Source organism: Dufourea novaeangliae, unplaced genomic scaffold (genome assembly GCF_001272555.1).
Source record: "Dufourea novaeangliae isolate 0120121106 unplaced genomic scaffold, ASM127255v1 scaffold221, whole genome shotgun sequence".
Classification (NCBI taxonomy): Eukaryota; Metazoa; Arthropoda; class Insecta; order Hymenoptera; family Halictidae; genus Dufourea; species Dufourea novaeangliae.
The window spans coordinates 1,582,613-1,606,908 of record NW_015374115.1 but is presented as its reverse complement, the minus strand read 5'-3'; the positions used below and the strand labels follow the sequence as shown (position 1 = coordinate 1,606,908).

The window sequence follows — 24,296 nt, the reverse complement described above, 5'->3', positions numbered from 1 at the left end:
GATCTAAAAATAAGAAATAGAGCGAAGACTATCTCATTGGACCGGTTTGAACATTACAGATACGCGACTTGGAATTACATGAATCAGCAGAAAGCGTCACATCGCATACTAATCACGAAATTTCCTGTTTTCTTTCGAACGATCTCTCTCGTTTCGTATTTATAGGTACGACAAAAATATTTACATCAGAAATCGATTTTATGAATCTCTCGTCACGAATATATATTTTTCCTGTAGCACACGCTCTTCTCAGTTTTTTTCCGGCGAAAAATTGATTAGATCAATAGTGTTAGAATTCAACTGATTTATTCATTAAATATCTAATAAGATTGATTACAACCTCATTGTGATCGACATACGACACTTTTACGGTAGAAAGTGTTATCTATTTCGATAATCCAATGATTCGAGTAACCGAGAAAATTAAAATTCTTTCAAGTCGTTAAAAACAAGCAATAATAATATTACAACAATATCAGTTTGCGTGATTAATCGAAATCTTCAAACCGATATAACCAGGAAAATGGAATCGAAAGATTCTACCTATCCAGATTCACACTGTTCATGACTTGCGGACATTCGTCCGTTCAGGGCGCAAAAACAGGTTTGCAGGTATGTAGTCGGAAATCAATTTCAGCTGTAATGAAGCTACGTGTCATACTTCTACAAACGACAAAACTTCTCTATAAAAACGTGTTCGTATACAGGGTGGGGCAATAACTATGTCCACTTTGAATATTGCCGTTATTTGTAATAATACGAAAAAATGTTATATACAAAACTTACACGGTATAGAGGGGGGCATATTGTGACACAAACATTTTCTGCGTGGGTGAAAGCATAGAAGAGATTTCAAGGTCATCTCTATTTTTGTTAATGGAATGCAATGTTTTTTTTATCGCGATGTGATAGCCGGTGTTGAAACGACTTCAGCGAGCTATCATTGAAGGTCATGCAAGGTCAAATATGGTAGTGAAATAAACTTTCTCACATTATAGGAGATACTCGAACTGGTGACCGTTTGCGTCAATGAAAAGTTGCAATCTTCGTATCAAACAACAACTTTTTAATCAGATTTAGCACAGTGATAAAGCTTCAAATTCTGAAGCCAATGATATTTTTTCAACCGCATATAGCCACTAGTTTATGAAATATTTAATGTTCAGTGCCGAGGACCCTTCGAACACTCATCGATGATTTACTGTACTGATTTTCAGATAATCATGAATACAAATAATAATCGCATAAACGTTACACATTAAGCTTCAATATCTTCTAAACAATATTTATTTCACACCTCCAACAATTTCGTAATGCCTTCGAACATTCACTAAATGTTCACTACATTCGATAAGTGTCCCAATACTTATGAACGGGAGTTTACGTATTTTTTCGAAATCAATTTTTTGATCTAAGATTAATCGATTAATCAGTTTTCGGGGACGTACTCGGTACGACGATTTGTTTCGCGATAGAAAATGCGTGGCTCTCTCTGGGATCCGCGTCCATCTTGCTCGAGTAACGCCTACCGCTAATCACGTCACGGACCTCACGGACCTTCCGGCATAAGTGGACACAACTGACCAAGAGAATTCACGGATCAGTCGGCTTCTGTCTTCCCAGGGCATCACGTGGAACGCGTTTCTCGCTCGTGGTTTAGTTACATTCGACGTCGGTTATGAAATGATCGTAAGTTCCGTCGCAGTTTGTTGCGTTTCTCGAGTAATCAGGTTTTTATCATTCAGAACATACAGCATCTTGCATTGTGAATTGTTATGCGTCGATGTAATACGTGCACATAATATATATATATATATATATATATATATATATATATATATATATCTAAAGCAAATTAATTCGAAATAGGTTAAATGTTCCAATTATTACCAGTGTCTCTAGTACTGCCACTTTATTTATTCTACTTAATAAGAACGTAACGTATAAAGAATTGTGTACAAAAAAATTTCATTAATAAAGTGGAACTCTGATTTACACAGAAACAAAGAAATACATGTACTTGCATTTATACTCACGAGCAAACTCGGCTTCCGTTAGAGGAAATGTGACGTAAGAGAAAGATATCCGACAATTTGGTAAATTTATTTCATGTACTGAAATAAATGTTACACCGAATGGTAATTTAGATTTTTATTTTATATATTTATTATTCAACCTGTATCTATTGCACAAAATGAATTGTTAAAGTATATAATAATTACTTTAATTTTTGAGGTGACAGTTATAGGGATACTGGTAATGTTCGAAGATTTTAATTCATTATTAATTAATTCTTCATATTTAATGTATAGAAATATTTTTTAATGAAAGAGATGTTAAATCATCTTATGTCCAAACTGAGATGATTTTTGGAGTAAACAATTAACGTAAAATGATTAATTGAAGTTACGCTACCATGTAAGGTGGTAGTAAGTGAGACATCTACCCTATTCTTAACAATTCTTTGCATAAATTATTTTATTTGCACTATTCACTTTCTGATAAAGTCAAAATGATGGTATATAACTTCGTTCTGTGTATCTTCTTAATTAACGCGTAAACAGGGTTACGATCTAAATTAATTCGAGATATATTCCCAACATTCTCATAAGTTATTTTATTTTTTTTTTCTTTCATCAGACTCTTCAGCAATCATTTTGACTGTTTTGGTAGTGCTACTGTGAATAAACTAGTATTGATAAAGATCCTGTAACAATTTGTTAAACCAAGAAAAATGTTCCTCCACGATTTCTGTCTTCACTTGGGAACCAATGCAACTCGACCCAATTACTAACAACACATCAGCCCCCACACACGTCACCAGTTAAATCCATTTAACCAACAATATCTTTAATTACTCTCCAAGATAGTGAACGTGCCTATATTCGCTAAACTCCATTCAAAGATAAACACCGAAGAAGAATAGTGTTATCTCTACCTATACTCTCTCAACAGTGGATCACAACATCGCTTCCATCAGCTGACGATATATCACCTTGAGTGTAATTCCGGCGTGATTCTCGATCGACCAAGATACCAAGCGACATCTGTCAGCTGCTGGCTGCGCTCCCACCACCGGTTGTGAGTCCATCGTAACCACGTTCGATTTATGCGAACAGTGGCCGTCATCTGTCGGAAGATCCTCAAGAACCTAATCCAGATCTAACCGGGATCGTCAGTATTGGACCGAAACAACGCCCAAGGGAGCTAACTTCGTGGAAGTTAACATCGTCGAAACGAACTTCGAGAAAGCTGACCGCAAAGGGCCACTTTGGATCCTTCGTGAAATCGGTGTGACCATTTCTGAGTCTGGCTGTTGACCTCTAGTTTCCACTTGTTCAGAAGATGAGAGTCTATTTTCTGACTCTGCTGGCCCTGCTGGCCTGCTGTCACTTTGGCAACGGTCTTCGAATATTAGGCATATTCCCATTGAACGGACGAAGTCACTTCGTGATGGCTAGTAGACTGATGGAAGAATTGGCGGAACGTGGCCATCAAGTGGACGTGGTCTCCCATTTCCCCAGAAAGACACCAATGCCGAATTACAAGGATCTATCGATCGCCGGCAGCCTGCCGCAGGTGGTGAACAACATGGACGCGAAGAATGTCAGCCAGTTCAACAAGATGAACTTCGAGAATATAGTCCAAGTGGCTGGCATAAGCCTTTGCAACCTGCTCAGCCACAAGACGCTACAGGATCTTATCAACAATCCACCGAAGGACCCACCGTACGATGTGATTGTAGTCGAGGTAAGTGATATTGGTGAAATTTTTATGGGTTTGAAATGTGATTTTACTGAGAATACTATTAGAAACAATGTGAACATTTACGGGAGCAATTGGCTATGGTTAGATATCGTTGCGTGGGAATCGTGGAATATAGTTGAAAGTATTAGTCTGTAAGACTAGGGGAGTAGTATATATAATGTCGCTAGAAGATGATATCGTTTTTCGGTTGAATTGAAAATAAATGACAATTATGTTTGGAAGGGGATGAAAAGTTGCGTCGAATAGTGGACTCAACTGTACAGGGTCCCAATTTAGATAGTTCTCAGTTTAGTGCAGGGTCCTAATTTAAGAGTTCTTGCCAATTTAGAATAGAGTCCCAATTTAGGAATACTTCCTAATTTAGTACAGGCCCCAATTTAGGAGTAAGTACTTCCGAATTTCGAACAGAATCCAAATTCATAAGTATTTCCAAATTAATATACAGGTACCAATTCAATTGCATCGACTCAACGAACTATCACGGAAGTCTCATGGAAATACAATTTTGCCACTTGTTGATTAAGTAAAAAGTAGGAAACTATTTACAGATGATACATACCCATCAATCCCTGTTATTGCACGTAAATTGATAAGAATATATGCGAATTTGCAGAAACATTCGAAGACCGTGCAGTTATTAGACACGTTACGTCGACTGCTGTCACGATTTCTGTCATCGCATTGTTGTTGTTCACAAATTATTATATCAGTCGAGTATGATATTAACTCTGCTGAGACTGTCCGATAAGAGCTTGCGAGGACACGATGGTCGCTTGACAACAACTATCAATTGAATCGACACGTCAGGTGAAAAAAATGGGATGAATTATACGTCTGATCGGTTACGTAACTTCCTACGAAGCGGCGCAAAACAAATTAGTGGTAAATTAGCAGACCCGGTAATCCTCTCACGCGTTCTAGAATTGCTATTCTACGACTCGCGTGTCGGAACGTTCAAGTTCAGTCTAGAGTACTGAACGATTTTTCAGTGGGATGTCGATTAATCACAACTGGTTTAAACGTAATCTCTATTCGGTTAATAATTGCGTGACAAATTTAATAGAGATAATTTGAAATATGCCTTCGTAATAAACTATTTATATTAACACTTCGCTGACGGAAGGGTTTTTGTGTTTGCAAATATACAACTTTAAGTGTTCTAGAAATATTTAGAAACTACTACTTAATTTTTATTTGTCAAACTTTACATATAGGAAAAGCGATTTTTCCCTATTTTTGACTATTGGAGTTTTTGTTTAACAAACACGTACTACTACGTGATCCAACATCAAAGTGTTAATTAGGGTCTACGTTTGGGATCTAAAGTAATTAATAAACTGAACAGATATGAACATTTAACAATAGATCAATAGTACTAAATACGGAATAATACAGTATATTTATTAAATAAATGCAGTGTATTTATTCAAGTTTCTGTTTCGTTATATATCGATTGTAAGCATAAAAAAATTTCAGTGTAACGATAAACGCTGAATCATGTTTGACGTTTTTGTTTCTTCACGATCCACGTGGAATTACCGAAACAGGTTTCAAAGAACAGGTGAGAAGTGCAGTCTCACTGACTCAATCAGAGTTAGTAATCGGTACAGCTTTAATCTATATTTAGACTGTCTAGTAAGAAGATGAACGATCGTACGAATCACTAAATAAATAAATATCATATATGCATCAGTAATTCCAGGATTTGTTAAAGAAACATCGTAAAAATGAATAATCCTACCGTGCTAATTTATATTTCCTGCACATCCGTATGTGGTTATTATTTCCAGCACGCCTAGATATATTTACTACACGAGCCTTACTTGTCATCGAACGAAATATGTAAATGCAAGTATTGATTCCCGGTATATACAAAAACACACATTATCAGCGTCGTAGGACAGCATGAATATTTATCTTCGTAGACTTTAATTTGCCCGCCACAAGCACACACCATCAAGTCTGCGTGTCAATTCACTCATGTAATTAGTCCGCGATTTATCATTATTTTTGCACGCGTATAAAAGTAACATTTCCTTATGTCAAACATAAAAACTTGCGGACCAATTCAAGTGACGGAATGCAGTAACAAAAACTAGAAAACATAAAAATATTAGATATACCTTTCAACCCATGGGACACTAAATCAATATTTTCCGATTTATTTTTTCGTTTCCTCAGGTATTCCTATCGCCGTGCTATCTCGCGTTCGGCGAACATCTAAAAGTCCCCGTGGTCGCGATGATGACCTCGTCATTCTTCGACTGGCTGGAGGACGTGACGGGAAATCCGCATAATCCTTCTTTCATGCCGGGCTTATTCAGCCCGTACGGCCAGCGAATGACCTTCCGGGAGAGGCTGATGAATACCATGTTGACGACGTACGTCACGATGAAGATAAACAGTCTCATGCAGCCTATGTCTGAGACCGTTAAGGAACACTTCGGGACCGACAGCAGCATCAACGAAATATACAAAACTATGTCGACCGTGCTGGTCAACTCGCATCACAGTCTGAACGGCATACGACCTCATACCACCTCGGTCTTCGAGGTCGGCGGTCTCCACATCAATGACAAAACGACCGAATCCCTTTCACCGGTAAGGCAAACATACCTTCTGCGGGTCCCATTGAAATCACCGACACAGACTTCATCGATACTGTTTTCACCGACAACAATTCATCGACATCAGACTTAACCCCTTCGCATCGGAGAACGAGATATCTCGCCATGTGATTTCGTTTATGATATGTTTTGGACGAGATATCTTGCAACCCAATATCTTTCATGCAATGCTATGTACGATATATCTCGCGACACAAAGTTGTTCATGCGACCCTTTGTACGGAATATCTCGCATGCCTTTTTATTACAACGCGAGATATCTCGTCCAACGATTTGTATCAAAATAAATTCGTAGGTCACTGTTAATTTGAATGTAGAAAAGGTTCGAAATGTCAAATGAAGAAAATGTTTTGTTTCTAGAAACTAATGATTTTATTTTAGTCCAATTACTATTCGTCTCATTTGTTTCGTATTTTTCTTTTTTCATAGTGCAGAGTGTGGTAGACTTATGGTAGTGAGAAGAAACACAGTTAAGTTTAATATTAACCGTGGACAAAGAATATTTCTATTTTTTTCTATAGGAAGTGAAGAAATGGCTGGACGAAAGCACGCACGGTTGCATATATTTTACGTTCGGATCGATGGTGAGGATTGAATCATTTCCGAAAGAAACCCTGGACGTGTTTTACACGGTTTTCGAACGAATCGCGCCGGTTCGAGTGCTGATGAAGGTCGCGAAAAAAGAAGATCTGCCCCCGGGACTGCCGAAGAACGTCATGATTCAATCTTGGTTCTCTCAAGTGGCTGTTTTTAGTATGTCGTTGATTGACTTCCTATTGATCCCTATAATGTAGAAAGCCATTCCTTGCACACCTTCGAAATTGTGGGAATTTATATATCACGAAAAGGAACATTTTGTTTCTAGTATTTTTTTTTTTTTCGAGAAGAATCCGTGCATCAAATAATTATCTTTCTTGCGCATACATTGACTCGCTAGTTTATTAACGAAAGGCTGTCACTTCCATTTGACCAAGTTATTTACCAGAATGCAAATTTCATTTCAAAATTGAAAAAATTGATCACTCTTTCATTGAATTGATGATTCTTTATTCAAAAAATATGCATAGGGGAAAAACGTGCTCTCCGTCATCTTGCTTCTCGCGATTCACTGAATCATCAGACGTAAGATTCGAATTTCAAAATTTTTGTTTTCTATGAATCTTTACGTTTTTAATATTGCATACCGTGAACATATGCAAGAACACACGATTACTTTGAAATAAAATGGGAGGAATTGAATTTCAGAACACAAAAACGTGAAAGCATTCATCTCTCACGGCGGTCTAATGAGTCTCCAAGAAGCGACCTACTACGGAATCCCGATAATCGGTATCCCTATGTTCGGTGATCAGCACAACAATATGAGGAACGCCGACAGCTTACACATAGCTGTGAATCTCGTATCCATGCAGAACGTCACAGTGGAAACGCTGTCGTACGCGATCGACAAGGTCCTCCACGACGAAACGTATCGGTGCGTATCTTTGGAGAGAAATAGATTTCCACGAGAATTTATAATACGCACTAACAATTTAACGATATCCTGTTGAAATTTCAATCATAAATTTCTATTTTCTCCATGAGATATATCTAATCGAATATACCAATATTATTAATGACAGAAATCCAAATCGAGGTGATCTCGAATTTTTGACCAGAAAAAGTAAAGAGTGGAAACCTGACGTAAACATAATCAAGATCCTCTGATTCTGATTACACACCACCTGATATTTTTCTACTGTTTACTATATTGTCATACAGTATGTCGTTTAAAAAAATGATTGTTTTTTCAACTATCTTCCATAAGTATAAGTGACAATAATCGAAAGAAGTCTGTATACTGGTCCCGAAATATGGGGATTCAAGCTTACAAGCGTCTGACGCGTTTCTCCCTATAAGATTATTGTCCTGGCGCGAATCCAAGTTCGAGACAGTAATCGAGACAAGTCTGTACACTGGTCCCTAAATATGAGGATTCAAGCTCAAGGATACTCCCACTTCCTCCGAAATATCTTCCGTCCCTCCTGTATCTGTTCATAGTAGTAACGAACCGATAAACTTTTCAGAACTAGCATGAAGAAAACCTCAGAGCTGTTCAAGGACAGACCGATAAAACCTATAGACCTGGCGGTTTACGTGGTCGAGTACACCGCGAGGCACGGAAATGTCCTCCAGTCGCCCGTCATCGAACTGAACTGGTGGCAGAGGAATCTACTAGATGTTTACGGGTTCCTGTTAGCCTGCGTGGTCTCTGTTCTCGCCGTTCTTGTTCTCGTTCTTCGGAAGCTAACGAAACTTGTGTTCGGCTGTAACTCATGCACAAGGAAGAAGAAGACTAAGGCCTCCGAGTCGAAGAAACAGAAATGAAGTTGAGCCTCCATGTGCGCGCAAGTGTATGGTCTGGGGGACCGGGTTTGGGAGCAATTTTAGTGAAATATGACCAACAAACAAGGATTTTGTCTCGAAAGGGAAGTACACGATCCAATCAGACATATTTTTCTTCGATATTCGCTGATGGCACAACGTAATATTATAATTAGACCGCGGATTTTTGGACAAATTTGACATTTAATAAAGTTATTCGTAAGTATACTGGAGAAGTTTATGTTAATCTACAGTTTCTGATACTAGTATCTAAAAATAAGAATGGGAAAGTATTTTATATTTTACACTAGAAGCTTCGTTATGTTAATGATAACATATAAATAGTATTGCACGTCATTAACGTCTTCATTTTATTGCATTTCCGATGTTAAGGAACGCTATCAATTCATTATTTATATTAGTATTTATAAAAACACGAGTGAATGTAGGAATTCCTCTATTCTCTTAAATATTTTATAGGGTTCAGAATAGAATAGAAAATTTGTTGTATCTGATGGAAAGTCTTGTCTTTTATTGTAGAGTCCTATAGGCTATTAATGCATAAAATCCACGGTCTAATTACAACGAAAGACAGTTTTTGGTCACGTGACTTCGATCAAGACCTTCGTGTCCCGGTTGGCCAAATTATACCGTACTTGTAAATAAACGTAAATATATTCGTTAAGGATGCCATTGTGTATAAAATATAGTGAATATGTCGAATTTCATAAATTTACAGACAATATAATTCGTTTCATTTGTGGACACGTTCACTAGATTATTTTTTCATTGATCAGACGTTTAACACTAGGACTACCTAACAAGTCAAGATGGTTGCTTGTGTACAATGTGTACAAATAAAATGTGTAGGAATAAACTAATTGATTCGTTAATTTGTATTTTTTTTTTCGAAATCCCAGGTACACACGTGAAACGTTGTTAGCTCAAGTGTTAATATTACACTTCTAATGACAGTAACGATATATTAATCCTTTGAAAGCGTTCCCTCTGCCGGGACAAATACATATAATTTACCGAACTTTGCATTCAAAGGGTTCAGCGTTTCGGTAATGAATCCACGGTTTTTTCCCAAATTCTATTCTTTTTTCCCAAGAAAATCAGAGACCGAAAATTCTTTCATAATGTTCGCTGTCATTTCCTAACATCCTTCATTTTTGTGACTGATAAGACCGAAAAAATATATTGAATTTAAACTGTACAATTATCTCATTCTACTCGGTCTTAAGTAAGTTTACACTCAGGTGTGCATGCGTTAATTAGATTGAAATCCTACCTGGTGGTGGCGTTGAGTTCATGGCCTGCAGCTGTAAGCAGTCCTGCTCCCTTTCTATCAAGATTCGACGCAAGTCTTCGTCTAATAGGGTGCTGCCTGCTGTCGAGTTCGACGGCATCTGTCGCAAAGAAATTTCCCATAAACATTTCGATTAAGTAGACCCAACAGAATAAAGATCAATATTGTATTATTTTAATATTCCTGTATAGTAGCACTGTAATGCTGCAGTACTGTAGTATTGCAATATCGCGGGATTATGGTATTCTGATATTGTGGTATTGTGGTATTTTGGTATGTTGGTATTTTAGTATTTTGGTATTTTGGTATTTTGGTATTTTGGTATTTTGGTATTTTGGTATTTTGGTATTTTGGTATTTTGGTATTTTGGTATTTTGGTATTTTGGTATTTTGGTATTTTGGTATTTTGGTATTTTGGTATTTTGGTATTTTGGTATTTTGGTATTTTGGTATTTTGGTATTTTGGTATTTTGGTATTTTGGTATTTTGGTATTTTGGTATTTTGGTATTTTGGTATTTTGGTATTTTGGTATTTTGGTATTTTGGTATTTTGGTATTTTGGTATTTTGGTATTTTGGTATTTTGGTATTGTGGTATTGTGGTATTGTAGTATGTATTACAAGTATATTCGTGGAGTAATAGACCAAAATGGCACAATTTCTCGTGTGTGGTAAGTAAACAGTGTGCTAATTTAATGAAAATAAGAGTTAATTAATCGGTGAAACGTGTGTATGACGAGTAATTATCAAACATCTGAACGGTGATGTGTGTAGAAAGTGATTCATTATATTTAACGTGGTTAAACATAATACAATATCTCCGATTGCCTGTATTGATCGTCTTGGCGCTCCGTTTGTTCCATTACTTTAAAGCGACGTCTGTTGACAAACTGGTGAATTAATAGTCCTTAAAAACAACTAGTAATGTCGAGAGAAAATTAATTCATTTCTACTGTTAGAGAAAAGTTCGACTAGATCAAACCTCTGATATCAAAAGAGGAAAAAAATGTTAAGCACTCTTTTATAAACAGTGGAAATGAAACAGGAAGGATGGAAACATAGAAAAACAAAAAAAAAATAATATATCAATAAATTACCGTGAAACAAATAATCCTCTCGTTCGATGGACAAACACCGTTTAAATACCCCGCGAACGTAAGTCACACTCAAAGAACTGAAAAAAATAAAAGGAAGAGAAACATAAGAAAAAACTGAAAATGTCTAGAAAAATGAATATTTTAATCTACCGAAATTAACAGAAAAAAACTATAAAATAGAGATTCGACTAAATTCCTTTATTTTTTAATTAGTGGTTAAATTATTCGGATGTCGCGTTTCCTTTCTTGCAACGTTCCAGGCGCCGTAAAGTAAGCTGCAAGTGTCAGTGCAAGACCAGTCTCGTAAAAACACATCAATCTACTATAAAAAGGGCACGAGGTAACATCAAGACCGCCCGAGAAGAAAATAAAATTGATGTGCACTACTCTACGAAGAGCAGTTGCAACGGCAATGAATTTTCAACGTAGGAACAAAATTTTTCTTCCAAAGCCTCTTCACCGTGGAATGATACTTATGAAAAAAAGTTTCAGTTACACGGTTCTGAAAACTCGTAACCAACGACAATAAACGCGTGTAGTATCTTTAATAAATTCTTATCATTCAAACGATTTTATTTGCTCGATAATCCCGATAAAAAAAGTTGCACGCAATTTTCAGTCGTAAACACCTTCATTTGCGTCGAAACTTCATTCAATATCGATAATAACAAAAATTTTTAAATAAAATAACAATTAACTAAATCTAATTTGTGTTAAACTTATTCGTAGATTATCTCGAAGTTATGTAAATTCGGAAAATCCATATTATTCATGACTCAACCATATAATGGAAGTACCGTTAAAACAAGTCGTCTGTTTATCTAAATTTCTAGGTAGATAATTACTGTTCAGTTTTCAAAACAATGACGGTAAATCGGCCACGAGTTAGCCGAAAACCGCGAAAGGTTAAACAATTTATCGGCGTGCTGATAACTCACGGATTAATCGGTTCAGTTTGTGTAACGTCGGCGAATATACAGCAATCACCGTCTGACACGCTACGAACTTCAATTACAACTAATTTCACTTTAACAGTATAATCACCTAATACGTTACACACCGGGTCTACGATAATTCGCTCCCCTTTCGTTTCGGTTTCAGCCGCCTCGAACCTTCACCATGGGAACACCGAATGAAAGACTTAATTTATCAGAACATTCACGTGAACAGTAATTCGAAGTTTCGAGTACAATACAAAGATGTACAGTGACGGAAGAAAATATCGCAGCACTGGTGACACTTATTGTCGATTAACCCTAGTGTTCTTAAACCCTAGAACTTCCAAGCAGGTCAAAATGACTTGTCAATACACTCTTATAACGACGATTAAAATGTTATGACAATACATTTTCTCAGATCTTTTGCACCTTTTATTATGATATGAAAATGAAGAAATTGGTCCATTTCTAAATTTTTAAATATTCAAAAATTTTTCACGTTTATCCACCGATCGAAGCAAATATGCGTTTATCGTCGGTAGTTCTAGTGTTAATGATACTGTTTCCAGCATAACACAAACAATAAGCTGTATTTAATATGGAACAATTGGAAGAATATAATTTTTCATTTAGCAATATACTGAAAATAAAAAATACAAAATTGTGAAGTGATAATTCGAAATCAATGGTGAATGAACACTTTTTTCTCTCACTGTCACCTCCAAATAGGTAACTTCTATCTATGTAAACACTAAGGTATTGTTATTTATACTAGATCAGAGATTTATCGATCAAATTTGATAATTTCTAGATAAATAATCGAAAGTATTTACCTAGTAATTAACAGTAAAAAATAATACAAACTTTGTCGTTACACATGCTCGAGTTTTATTCAGATGGAAAGTTCTAGTTGTTTCGTTCGTTACAAGAATACTCTGCAAGTCAATAGCTTCGCATATTAGATCTTGAAACTGCGGTCGGTTTTATTTCTACACTTGTACACCATATGTGCTCCAATTTTGCCGCTGCATTAACGTTTTATGACCCATCGTTGAAATGTACAGACAGACGAATGGAATACTAAAAAGGTGAACTATGAAATTAATAGATTGTTCGATAATTTTTATTTTATATACTAAGAAGGTGAATTAAGCAATTCATAGATTTTTTGAGAATTTTTATTTTAATTAATTGACTCATTTTTTCTTCAATGTTTGTCTTGTCTGATCAGTGATCGGATTTTTCTACTAGACGTCACTTTTTGGTATTCAAAATTGAAACAGGAACGATTTCCTTCCGATTATTTCTTGAAAACCAGAACCTTTCCACTCTAATTTATTAAAAAGTAATTTCTTCTGCCTGAGCATATTTTAATGAACCCGGCAGCTCCATTCCATTGTATAGCCCGAGATGACAGAAGAAACCATTACTCCAACAGCAGTAAGAAATAAAATTAATCGCAACTTCAGTTCACAATTAATAGTACAATTTGTTACATTCACGCTCTTTTTATGTGTTGAATCCTCTAACGTAAAATATCTCGAAAATGCTATAGTTTCATTTTAGAAAAACGGAAGGTAACATCCATTTCTCCGAAATAAATGCTAACAAAGAAACTCCGAATTCTAAAAATTGTGCACCCTTAATTAGAGTTCCATTTGTGTTCAACACAATGTTTTGCAAACTTAAAGAAAACTCCTTAAATTTTGTGGCAACATTTACGTGGAACACCCTTATATCGTTAAATAAAATAATTCAAAAGTGCAACAGTTCAAAAGAAGCATAAAAAGAAAACTAATTTAAGTTAGTTTTTTGTTGTAATTCAAGCGTATTTTTTAAATTATAGTTGTTTTATCGGAAGAAGAAAAAAATAGTCGAATCTTTTTTGGTAAAAAGAAGTGAATATTCAAGAGATTTACAGTGTCAGTGTACGCGGGAAGTCGGCGCGAACCGTCGAAACGGTTTCTAAACTCGGCCAGAAGTCACAACACGGATACGCGCGTGTTGCGGTCGTGGCATGCTCGATGGATTCAAATCGCCGACACGTATAAATTGAACGGGCGATTAGATGCCGGCAAATCGCCGGATAAGTGGAATCCACGGGTCCCGTGACGAATAATCGTGGAAATTTCTAACCCGTAGTTCCCCGACAATGTGAGCGACGTGAACCAAAGGGGCGATCTCGATGGAACTGTTCCGCGAATTCTGACTGTAAAGGCCAATTCGCAGAAATGAACCTACTATTACAATTGAAAATTACTGTAAATTCTTCGTATTAATATTACACCCTCGGATTTCATCGGTTTTTTTATAGTAGAAATAACAGTAGATCGATGATTACGGTGAATGTCGCTCATCGTAAATGATGATTAACCCAAATATCGATCAGCACTAACATTGATATTATCGAAGCACAACATGAATCACAAGTGTTTTCCGAAAAAGAATTACAATTTTAAAAGAAGTAAGGGAAAATACAGCACGCATTACTCTTCAACGAGCTTAATGGGTCATTCTACATTCTTTCGTTTTATTGATTATTTATTTATTGAAAAATAATTTTATTATGTTTCGTTTCAAGTTTTTTTTTAGCATGAAAGTGACATCTCGAAAAAGGGTATCTCTATGGTGCAGGAGATTTCTCAGCTCAGATTCATCCGAAGCAAAAAATTCAAAATACTCTAAATAGTACTCGTAATTAGTTTGAGAGTTCACTTTTTTAATATTACTTATAAGTAGTTCAATAAGCACTGACAAGATGCATTTAATCACACAATGTATCTACTGAGAAAAAATCTCTAAAGATAGCTAAATTTTTTCGGCCGTCAAAGTAGAATAACCCCTTAAACTAAATCATGCCATACTTTTTAGTTGACAAGTACGATATACTGAATTTGAAATTACGTATTCTACATAGTTGAAGAAAGTAACGAGAAAGCGTAAGAAATGGTCGTTAGGTGCCGGTTATATACATATTTATTTCTGTTATCATGCGATTTTCCAGGCAATCAGCATCCATCTTTCAAAAGGACTTTATTTCTAATCGTTTGATGACATGTGAAACTTGTGTGCAAGGTATTATTATCGAGATCGTCTTCATGGTTTTGCGTGGGAGTGACGCGATCGATTCTCTGCCACGTTCGCCAGGAATACGATATCGAATACCGGCATTGAACACGTGTCACGCGACACGTCATTTACATACATACGCAACACGCGGAATTCGATGGGGCTGATATAGGGAGCCCTGGCTTCCAACTGATCCCATCTGGTCCCCCGTTTTAACCGATTTCATTTGGTTCCCGATTTTCACTTCAAATAACATTCACACGATTTAAAATAATATTCACAAGGTTTCAAATAATATTCACATAATTTCAAATAACGTTCACAAGATTTCAAATAACATTCACAAGATTTTAAATAATATTCACAAGATTTCAAATGACATTCACAGGATTTTAAATAATATGTACAAAATTATAAATAATATTCACAAGCTGTTAAATAACATTCACAAAATTTCAAATACCATTCGCAAGGTTTTAAATATCACCGTTCAGAAATCGAATGTTTCTTCAATATAAACTATTGCACCGATCACCAGTAACTACTACGATAGTTAACGTGAAAAGAGAGATACTGAAGATATTCCTGTCAATTTAATCAAAATAACAGCTTCCTTTTGTACGTAGAAATTAATCTACGAAATTTTAAAAAGATAGTTGCACGAGAACGTTCCACTAAAATTCGTACGCAATGATCGAATCGAATGGCGGATCCAGCCTTTTCCAGAGCCAAACAATCGAACGGCGCGAGAGCAACAGATGCCACATATAACCTGTTGCAATTTTCCACGTTTATCCAAATACCGAGGCACACCGCATTGATACCCTTTGACCAGACCGAAATCGATTTCGAAAGCACCACAGAGAACACCTCTTTTCACCAATTTTCCATTCGTTCTACATGAAGTCCCGCATAAAGATCTATACGAACGAAAAGTCCTGCTCATTCTGCGTACAAATATATGCGGAATAACATTTTTCGTGCGAACCTTAATGTTCGCAGAAATCAAAATTAATTACGGAAACCAGTTTTAGTTTGTGTGGCTGACCAAGTATTGACCATTTCTACTGGCATTAATTTTTATACATATTCCTGTTTGTATGGTGGATTTTTTGCTATAATTCAATATCAAAGGAACTAAGTAATTAATAGACTGCGAATGTTTATGCATTTATAGCGGACCGTGACTTGCAAAATGTAGGAAAATAATTATAATAATAAAATTTATTAGTACGCGTGCATGCTTATAAACATATTAAAACCTCTAATCCAGAAAAAAAATTCTGTTCAATTTTGCTATCCATGTATCAGTATCCAAATTTGTAAATTTTCATAAACAGTCTACATAGTAATGAAACACTAAGCTCTGTGTTCGTTGTAAATAAGAATAGTGGGTAATAAAAGATACGTTCCATAAATGTTCGAATTCGATTTTTTTGGGAGAACGAAGTTACTTTAAAAAAATACGGAAGTACATATTTCGTTCCACGTACTGTATTCACACGTAGAATCACTTCCGTCTTGATTGTACTGTGAATTGCGAGACGAACTTTAACGTGCATGCATTATCGTTTCGTCCCAGACGATTGCTTTCAACGCTGTGAACGTCGAGAGAATGACATGGAACAACATAGATTCTGATAGAGACGCAACATGAAATGATATCGTATCTACGATTTTGTTCCGCTTTCGTATCACATTACGCACTTTGTTGGTTAAAGCAAGACAAGAAAATGGGATTAAAAGCAATTTTTTTGCTTCAGGCTATTTTTACTGCTCTCTTAAAATTTCTGGATGTTCTTTTTACTATGATTAAATTTCTAACTGTCAGTCGTTTTATTAACTTAATGGAGAACAAATAGGGGTCGTCCATTCTTATTTCCAAAATGACGTAATTCTACGGATCAAAATGTTACCCAGAATTTATTTAAATTGCAGAAATTATGATCTCTATCACGTGGAAACAAAAATTGCAGAAGTTTGTACATATTTTGCATTTATGATAAGTACAATAGTAACCTTAGCGTGTTCAAACGGGCGATTTATTCCAGACTTAATAACCTGTTGTTTCATTGAAGTAGTAGAATGAAAATTCTCAGTTAAAAATGACGTGTCGTGTGCGTTGATATTAATCACTTCGTTAATGCGCTTTTTAATGGAAAACAATTACCAAGTTTAGAAGCCTTTATTACGACAAAGGCATATCGCGGAAGATAATGTATTTTACACAGTCGATTGTACAATGACGTATTATCAAATTTCCGCTATTTTATCGAACAAGGCTTTATAACGCCGAGAAGTTCGTTTAATGTAAGCATTATAGGACGTTTCAAAATGTTCTGTACGAAATGAAATATTATTTCCAAAGTTCTGACACGAATGTATCGATACACTTTACCCTTTCTTTTATTTAATTTTAAAGAAGATTGCAATTAAAGCATTGCAAAACGTTTAGAACCTTAGAAGTAAGGTCTGTAATATTTATAACAAAAATTACAGTGGGTCACTATTGACCCGGTAACAGCCATCTGGGTCGACAAACGGTCTGTCAGAAAGTTAATGATTCATAAGCAATGAATTTAAATACTATTTTACTTGTGGACCACTATTTATGGAAAAATCAATTGTTTTATACTGTAAATTGCAATAATAACTGATAACTGGACTAACATGAGAGACGATAATACCGACAAGAATAAAGTAATGATGACAATGAAAGAGTACAGGGAAATATACCTGGAAATCGTTAATTGTAATACATGAAAAAACGATTGAAAATAAAATTAGAAACGTGGATCAGCAGACCGAAAGTTCGTGGTTCGAACGGCGCAATATTGTAATAACGCGAGGAGCGTATTAAATTATATCGTTTGCGCGTCACGTAGCGACACCAACAACGCCCAGTAAATTCTAATTACCGTTCCTGCTTGTCGTCCAATTAAGTAATCCGCCGTGGTTCCGTCTACGTGTGGCCGCGACACACGCCCCGTTTCGGTAATTAATGCGGTTACTACGGTTAAAGGAGGATTGGACTGACGGCGACTCTGAGAAGTTTGAAGTGGGCCTCTTCTACGTTTGAACGACACTTCCAGTTCCCTGGAGAACAATCGTGCGAAATTGAGAGGGTCTGTATACCCGTACAGAGATGTTATCCTTTTGCAGTACTAAATTCTTGGATTGATGACACTACGCGCGCGCGCGCGCGCTGGTTAACTGTCAATTACTGTGCGTCCGTACTGATCCTTTGAGCGACCGAACCGACTGAGCAACCTATGTAGACTTAACATCGATCTGACGTAGACGTGACGTGAATCAAACGGAGACCAAATACAGAGTTGAATAGAGGAAAGAGTTAGCAGAGATCCAGTAAAGACTTAATCGAGTACCTTCGAGGTATCCATAAGGATTTTGCCAATGTAAAAAAATTACCTAGTGGAAACATGGTGGAAACCTAGTGGAGACCTAGTGGAGACCTTCGAGGGGTCCATGCGAATTTTCTCCACGCAAAAAAAAGTCCTAGTGGAAATCTAGTCGAGACCTTCAAAGTGTCTATACGGATTTTGCCTACGAAAATTATGATCTTGAGGAAAACCTAATGGAGACCTACTGGGAACCCAGTGGAGACCTCGTGGAGACCTTCGAGGGGTCCATGAGGATTTTCTCCGCGCAAAAAAAATTCCTAGTGGAAATCTAGTCGAGACCTTCAAGGTGTCTATAAGGATTTTTCCTACGAAAATTAAGATCTTGAGGAAAACCTAGTGGAAACCTACTGAAGACTTTCGAGGGGTCCATGAGGATTTTTTAAAGTTCCCTTAAAAGCACTATTATTATTTCAGTCGATCGTAAAGTAAGAAATATTCAATCCGTAAATTTGACGGATTTGCTAGTTTTACTATTAAACAGAGGAATACATTTGTACAAATGAATGGAAAAAGATGAAAAATGAATGGAATCTAAGATTATAAATACAGTTTCTCGAAATGTAATCTTACGATAAAGCTGCGAGATTTGAACGTCTTCTAAACAGAAATCGATAAACTCTTTGTGAATGAATCACAAGCGCGATTGTAATTTCTCCCTTGCAGCAATTACATTTTTCCACCGTAACGAGCATTCCGAATTAATCGAGACAGAGAAATCTCCATTATCCCGTGCAAAAATGAAACACCAAGGGGTCTCGTTTAGGGCTTTGCGTTAGCGATTTCTTCAGAATTTCCCGTTCCTTTGCTACCCGTTGCACCGAATCTCGACTTACCGTTTTAATTAAAAGGCGTCTCGCGCAAAGGTTCAGCTACAAAGCTTTTTCGTGGATCATAAAGGGATTCCGTATGATCCCAAGCGTGCATATACATACACCACGAACGGGATAAGAAAGACGACTGGTCGTGCACGCGGTTACGCGGAATGTCCAATTTTTGCAGCATCATGACGGACAGTTTAAAAGAACAATTTAAAAGAACAGTTTAAAAGAACAGTTTAAAAGAACCGATTCTCGGTTCTTGCAGTACCTTTTCGCCGTTACGTGCGCACAATTCTGAAGCGACACTAAAACCGAGAAAAGCATCGAAATTTACTTTTTAAAATGAAAAATTAAAGATAAAATGGCGATCATAATCTGGTGAGCAGAATGTGGAAATTTGATAAGAAGTTGTATTGGACAATTAAGAAAGTTCTGTCAAATTCGTTTAAACTGAACAATAATACATTCCTGAAAAAATTAATTTAAAAGAGAATGTATGACAATATAATGTATAATTGACGACTAGACTGCGGATTATATGCATTTATAGCGTATACGACTATGTGAAATATGATAAATGGTAAAATTATCATCAGATCTAATATATTTTCTGTCTTATTCTTGTCATAATAAAATCATTTTGAAATTAAAGAAAATCCAATGTTCACATCTGTCTTTGCAAATCACTTCGAAAAATGTTACTTTGAAAATGTTCCGCAGTCTACTCACGACAGTATTGTAAAAAGTAAGATTCAGTCGCGAATCCTTTGTTGTTCCTACATCTAACCATAACACAACATTTGTTATAACTTACAACCAATTATTTCAATAATATTTCGCTATGTAACTGAGATTACGTTTAACACGTAGGTAATTTACCAAGAATGTATCTTACAAAAACAAAGCAAAGAATCCCTGCAAATGCAAACAATTCACCGCTCTTTCCGTTCGACAAACGAATTCTCGCTGGCAGCAATTCGATTACAATAATCTTTAAAGAACGTAATAAAAATACAAATAACTGGAACCACTTTTATTTTCAAGTGATTTGGCGAGAGACGCTATCGTTCCAGGTAATTGAAACTCACTCGATCTCCGTTTGTTCCCCGTGAAGCAATTTATTTCGCTTTTGTCGGCGTACAAAACGCGATCCACTTTACGCGGGAATGATGTAACAAGAGGCGGCTTGCGACGCTGGTCGGACATTAAAAAAGAAAAGTCTGCGCGTTACGTCGAAGATCATTACCGAACTTCGAGGGAGAAAAAACCAATCGACGACGGTTCGAGGATAAAAAGGCGCCAAAACAAGAGCAATGGAACGGGAGAGGAGAAAAATTTATCGACATAAGTCACCACGACACGTCCGAGGATCGAAGTTACATCTATCGATTCCCCTCCAGTGATTGATTATTACAAAAACAACAGCTTGAAACTTTTACTCCCACTCGACAAGATTCGAGCACTTCTTCGTGGTTCATGGATCGGAAAATTAGTCTCGAGATTGTCGCCAGGCAAGAAGAATCCTTGAAAATTCTTGAGGATTTTTAATTAAAATATCGAATTGAACCAAATTTAAAGATAATTAGTCATTTTCATGCTTCATCCTTATAGGGAGAAATGCTTCAGACCCTCTTAAATTCGTTTTTTGCCCGAAGTCTGAGCCACGACAATAAAGAATGCGCTTGCTCCTTTATCCCGTGGGGATAACGCCTGGACAATAATCTTGTAGAACAAGCCAGACAATAATCGAGAGGAGTCTGTCGTCAGAAATATAAGCCGGCTAATAATAATTTTATACACTATACTAAATGTAAGAAATTGACCCCTAACTATACACACATCAAATTACACAGTCAATTATTAATTCATACAGACGTGTTACCTACTATTAGTGTCGCTAACAACCCAAACAGGTCATCAATACGATCATAAATAATATCAGAGAACCACGATGATAACCCCTTAATTTTCAATATTCATTTCCATCCTCATAACGAAGCATTCATATCCAACCCGCCGTATAAAATTCATCCCTTATCTCCACATTGTAGAGTCCGCTGTTCCCTCTCAGTTCTCCGAGAAAAACCGAGGAAAATACCCGTAATATACATTCATTTTCGGTAACACATTACATAAAAACGAGGCGCCTTATCCGCCCGGCGCGAATTAAGATAAGCAACGAATAAATCTTTCCCCGACGAAAGTTCTGTGCACACAAAATGAAAGATTCCGTTAAGAGCCGACGAGGGGTCCGCCGTATCTCTCTCAATTCCGTGTATATCTACGAGCATTTCCGTGGCGCGCGGTCTCTTTCCGTATTTCTTTCCACCTTTTTTTCTTTTTTTTTTTTTTTTGCTCTTTGTAACGAAGGCATTATCAATAACATCGCGGAAAAATTCCATTACTGGCGGAACGAGGGAAACAAACTTCATCATTCCGCTCCTCGTCTATCCTCCCTTGCAAGCATCCGAGATATCCGATAGCTACATTCCCCCGTAACCTTCGGTATCCTCTCGGATGCCTTCGGATGTTTCTCGCTTTTTCCATAATATCGACCCTTCTCTATGCACCTGGCGGTTCTATCCTGGCTCTTTCATCGTCTGGAGTCTAGATTCTTGACGAAAACCTTTTGGTCCCGACGATTCACCCAAAACACCGGTCAAGAATCACTTTGGCTCTGTATCCACGTGATTACGTGGACATTAGATACACACGATATGTTCAAAAAGTTGCCAGACTGATTTTTTTACGGACATACACCGATGAGCAAACTCAGCTTTCGCTGGGGGAAAATTTGGTGTGGAAGAAGGACTTCCTACCCACTTGGTATCGGGAATTACTGAAATTTGTACCTAATTAACATTCGATTTAACATTTATTTACACCTAATAATATGTAGTAGGCATTAATTTTGTAAATTAAAATTAGATCACTCTTATAACTAATACTATCAAAAAAGGAAAAATCAATTTTAATCCCCAAAATTAATGTTTTAATTAAACTATTTTTTTATATATACCTATACTTGGTTAATTCGTAGGACAAATGGAAAATCTTCGATGACCTAAAAATTTCAAAAATACCGATGTTATCTATACTTTATTTCCAGAACTTTCCAAATGACCCACATACTTTCTGAACTGCGATATTTTATAACTAAACGCTTCGGCTAGCACTTCTGGGGACCTCGTTAGCAGCAAACGGAAATCGAAAGTTTTAACGTTGAATGCTCAAATGCTTCGGAGGCAACTTTTTCTAGATGGCTGCACGTGTGATACGGTAAGGATCAACTTGTAGCTTCCGTTTCGACTGGACCTCGAAAGGCGTTCCGTGGAATTCTCATGGAAGATCTTTCAACGAGACACGAACGAAATGAAACTGAAGGGATCAGTACAATAATAGAAAAGGTAAATAAAAAAAAGGTTTAATAAAATAAGCCTCAATTTCAGAATATTTAACAGTTTTTGCTTTGAAATAAAAAAATCGTAAAACACAATTTTAACCTATTACAATAAAGGATTGTAGCACAGATAATCCATTCGTTCACTTTTTTACAAATTTTATTTGATAGCCTACTATTGCACTGATCCCTTCGATTGCATTGAATCGAGCTAAATTCCATTGAACTGAATTGTATTCAAATCGAATTGCACTGAACTGAGAAAAAGTGGTTACTTTTTTGAAAATCTCACTGACGAAATCGACGTGATTGTCAATTGATAACTAAATAGACTGCGAATGATTACTTGAATTCTCAGTTTTATGATTTATTCGAGACACATGGAGTAAAGAAGAAGCGTGTACTTGACCGAAAATAGAACACAAAATGACATTAAAAAAGGATTTCGAAGATTTGTTATTAATAGTTTTGTCGTCAGTATTTCTTCTTCCTTTTAAACCCTACGACGTTTTTAAGTTTAAAAAAATTGAAGCATGCGTTTATAGCACTACAATTGAAATGAATTCAATTGGAAAAAAAAGTAACACATGTTATGTTATGATACTTACCGAATTCGTCTTGAAATCCTCTAACAGATAGACGTAACAAAATTATAAGTGTATTTGCAAAACATTGAAGGTGACCTTGAGAAATCATGAAAAAAAGAGCTGTATATAATGGGTTAATATAATACTTAACAGGAAAATACTTAATGTACATATATAGAAACAAGTAAGTAAAAATAGAATATAGCATGTTGACCCTGAACTTCAATCTGAAAAATAAGGACAGGAATACAAAAGGAAATCCTTAATCACTGCCCTTCTATGTATAGCAACTCTAAGACTAACAGCCCCCTCTTCAACCGCCATTTTGTAACAATCAGGTAACGATTAAGTATATGAGAGTTTACGGCGGGGCATGCATTACCCGACGAGCACCGTGAAATTCTCTTTAACCGTAATTCCGGCCCAGGATTATCATCTAAATGACAAATTGCGACGCTTCACGGATAAAGAATGTCGCCTGTAAAGTCTCCGAAGCATACCCTGGCGCGCCGTAATGGCGGAACCGTGATTCCGCCGGCATAAAATATCGCGAGCATCAGCATCGCGAGGCACGAAGTACCGACACGAGATCTTCGGACGGATTTTCATGGCGGCGAATTTCACGCTCGAACGCGACGGGATTTTAGATCGAACGATCCTCATCCCGTGGAACATACCTTCGCAAATTGCATAACCAATTCATCCTTAATCCGTTAACTGCGGAAGATTAGTTAATTGGTCCTTTGTGCTGGACTGAAAATTTGTCATTTTCCTTTTCATTCTCATTTAGAGAATATCTCATTCTATCATGTTGAAGTAATTTTATGAGTGTAAGTTACGTCTTATTCACGTTTGTTACAGAGAAAAATGCATCAGAATATTTTTATTCGTCTTC

The 24,296-nt window shown here is 36.5% G+C and overlaps 2 protein-coding genes across 2 annotated transcripts in view; one reads left to right on the top strand and one right to left on the bottom strand.

Annotated features, from left to right (window-relative positions):
- LOC107191115 (calcitonin gene-related peptide type 1 receptor-like) overlaps positions 1-24,296 on the bottom strand; it is a 147,276-nt gene that overhangs the window by 87,259 nt on the left and 35,721 nt on the right. The window contains 1 exon segment of the mRNA XM_015580069.1: positions 10,054-10,171. Within this exon segment, the coding sequence (XP_015435555.1) occupies positions 10,054-10,171 (118 nt within the window).
- LOC107191114 (UDP-glucuronosyltransferase 2A3-like) lies at positions 1,610-8,990 on the top strand. The gene is made up of 6 exons (XM_015580068.1): positions 1,610-1,689; positions 2,956-3,750; positions 5,950-6,369; positions 6,917-7,148; positions 7,641-7,869; positions 8,462-8,990. Exons 2-6 carry the CDS (start codon positions 3,346-3,348, stop codon positions 8,760-8,762), a joined length of 1,587 nt encoding a protein of 528 aa, XP_015435554.1. The 5' UTR covers positions 1,610-1,689; positions 2,956-3,345; the 3' UTR covers positions 8,763-8,990.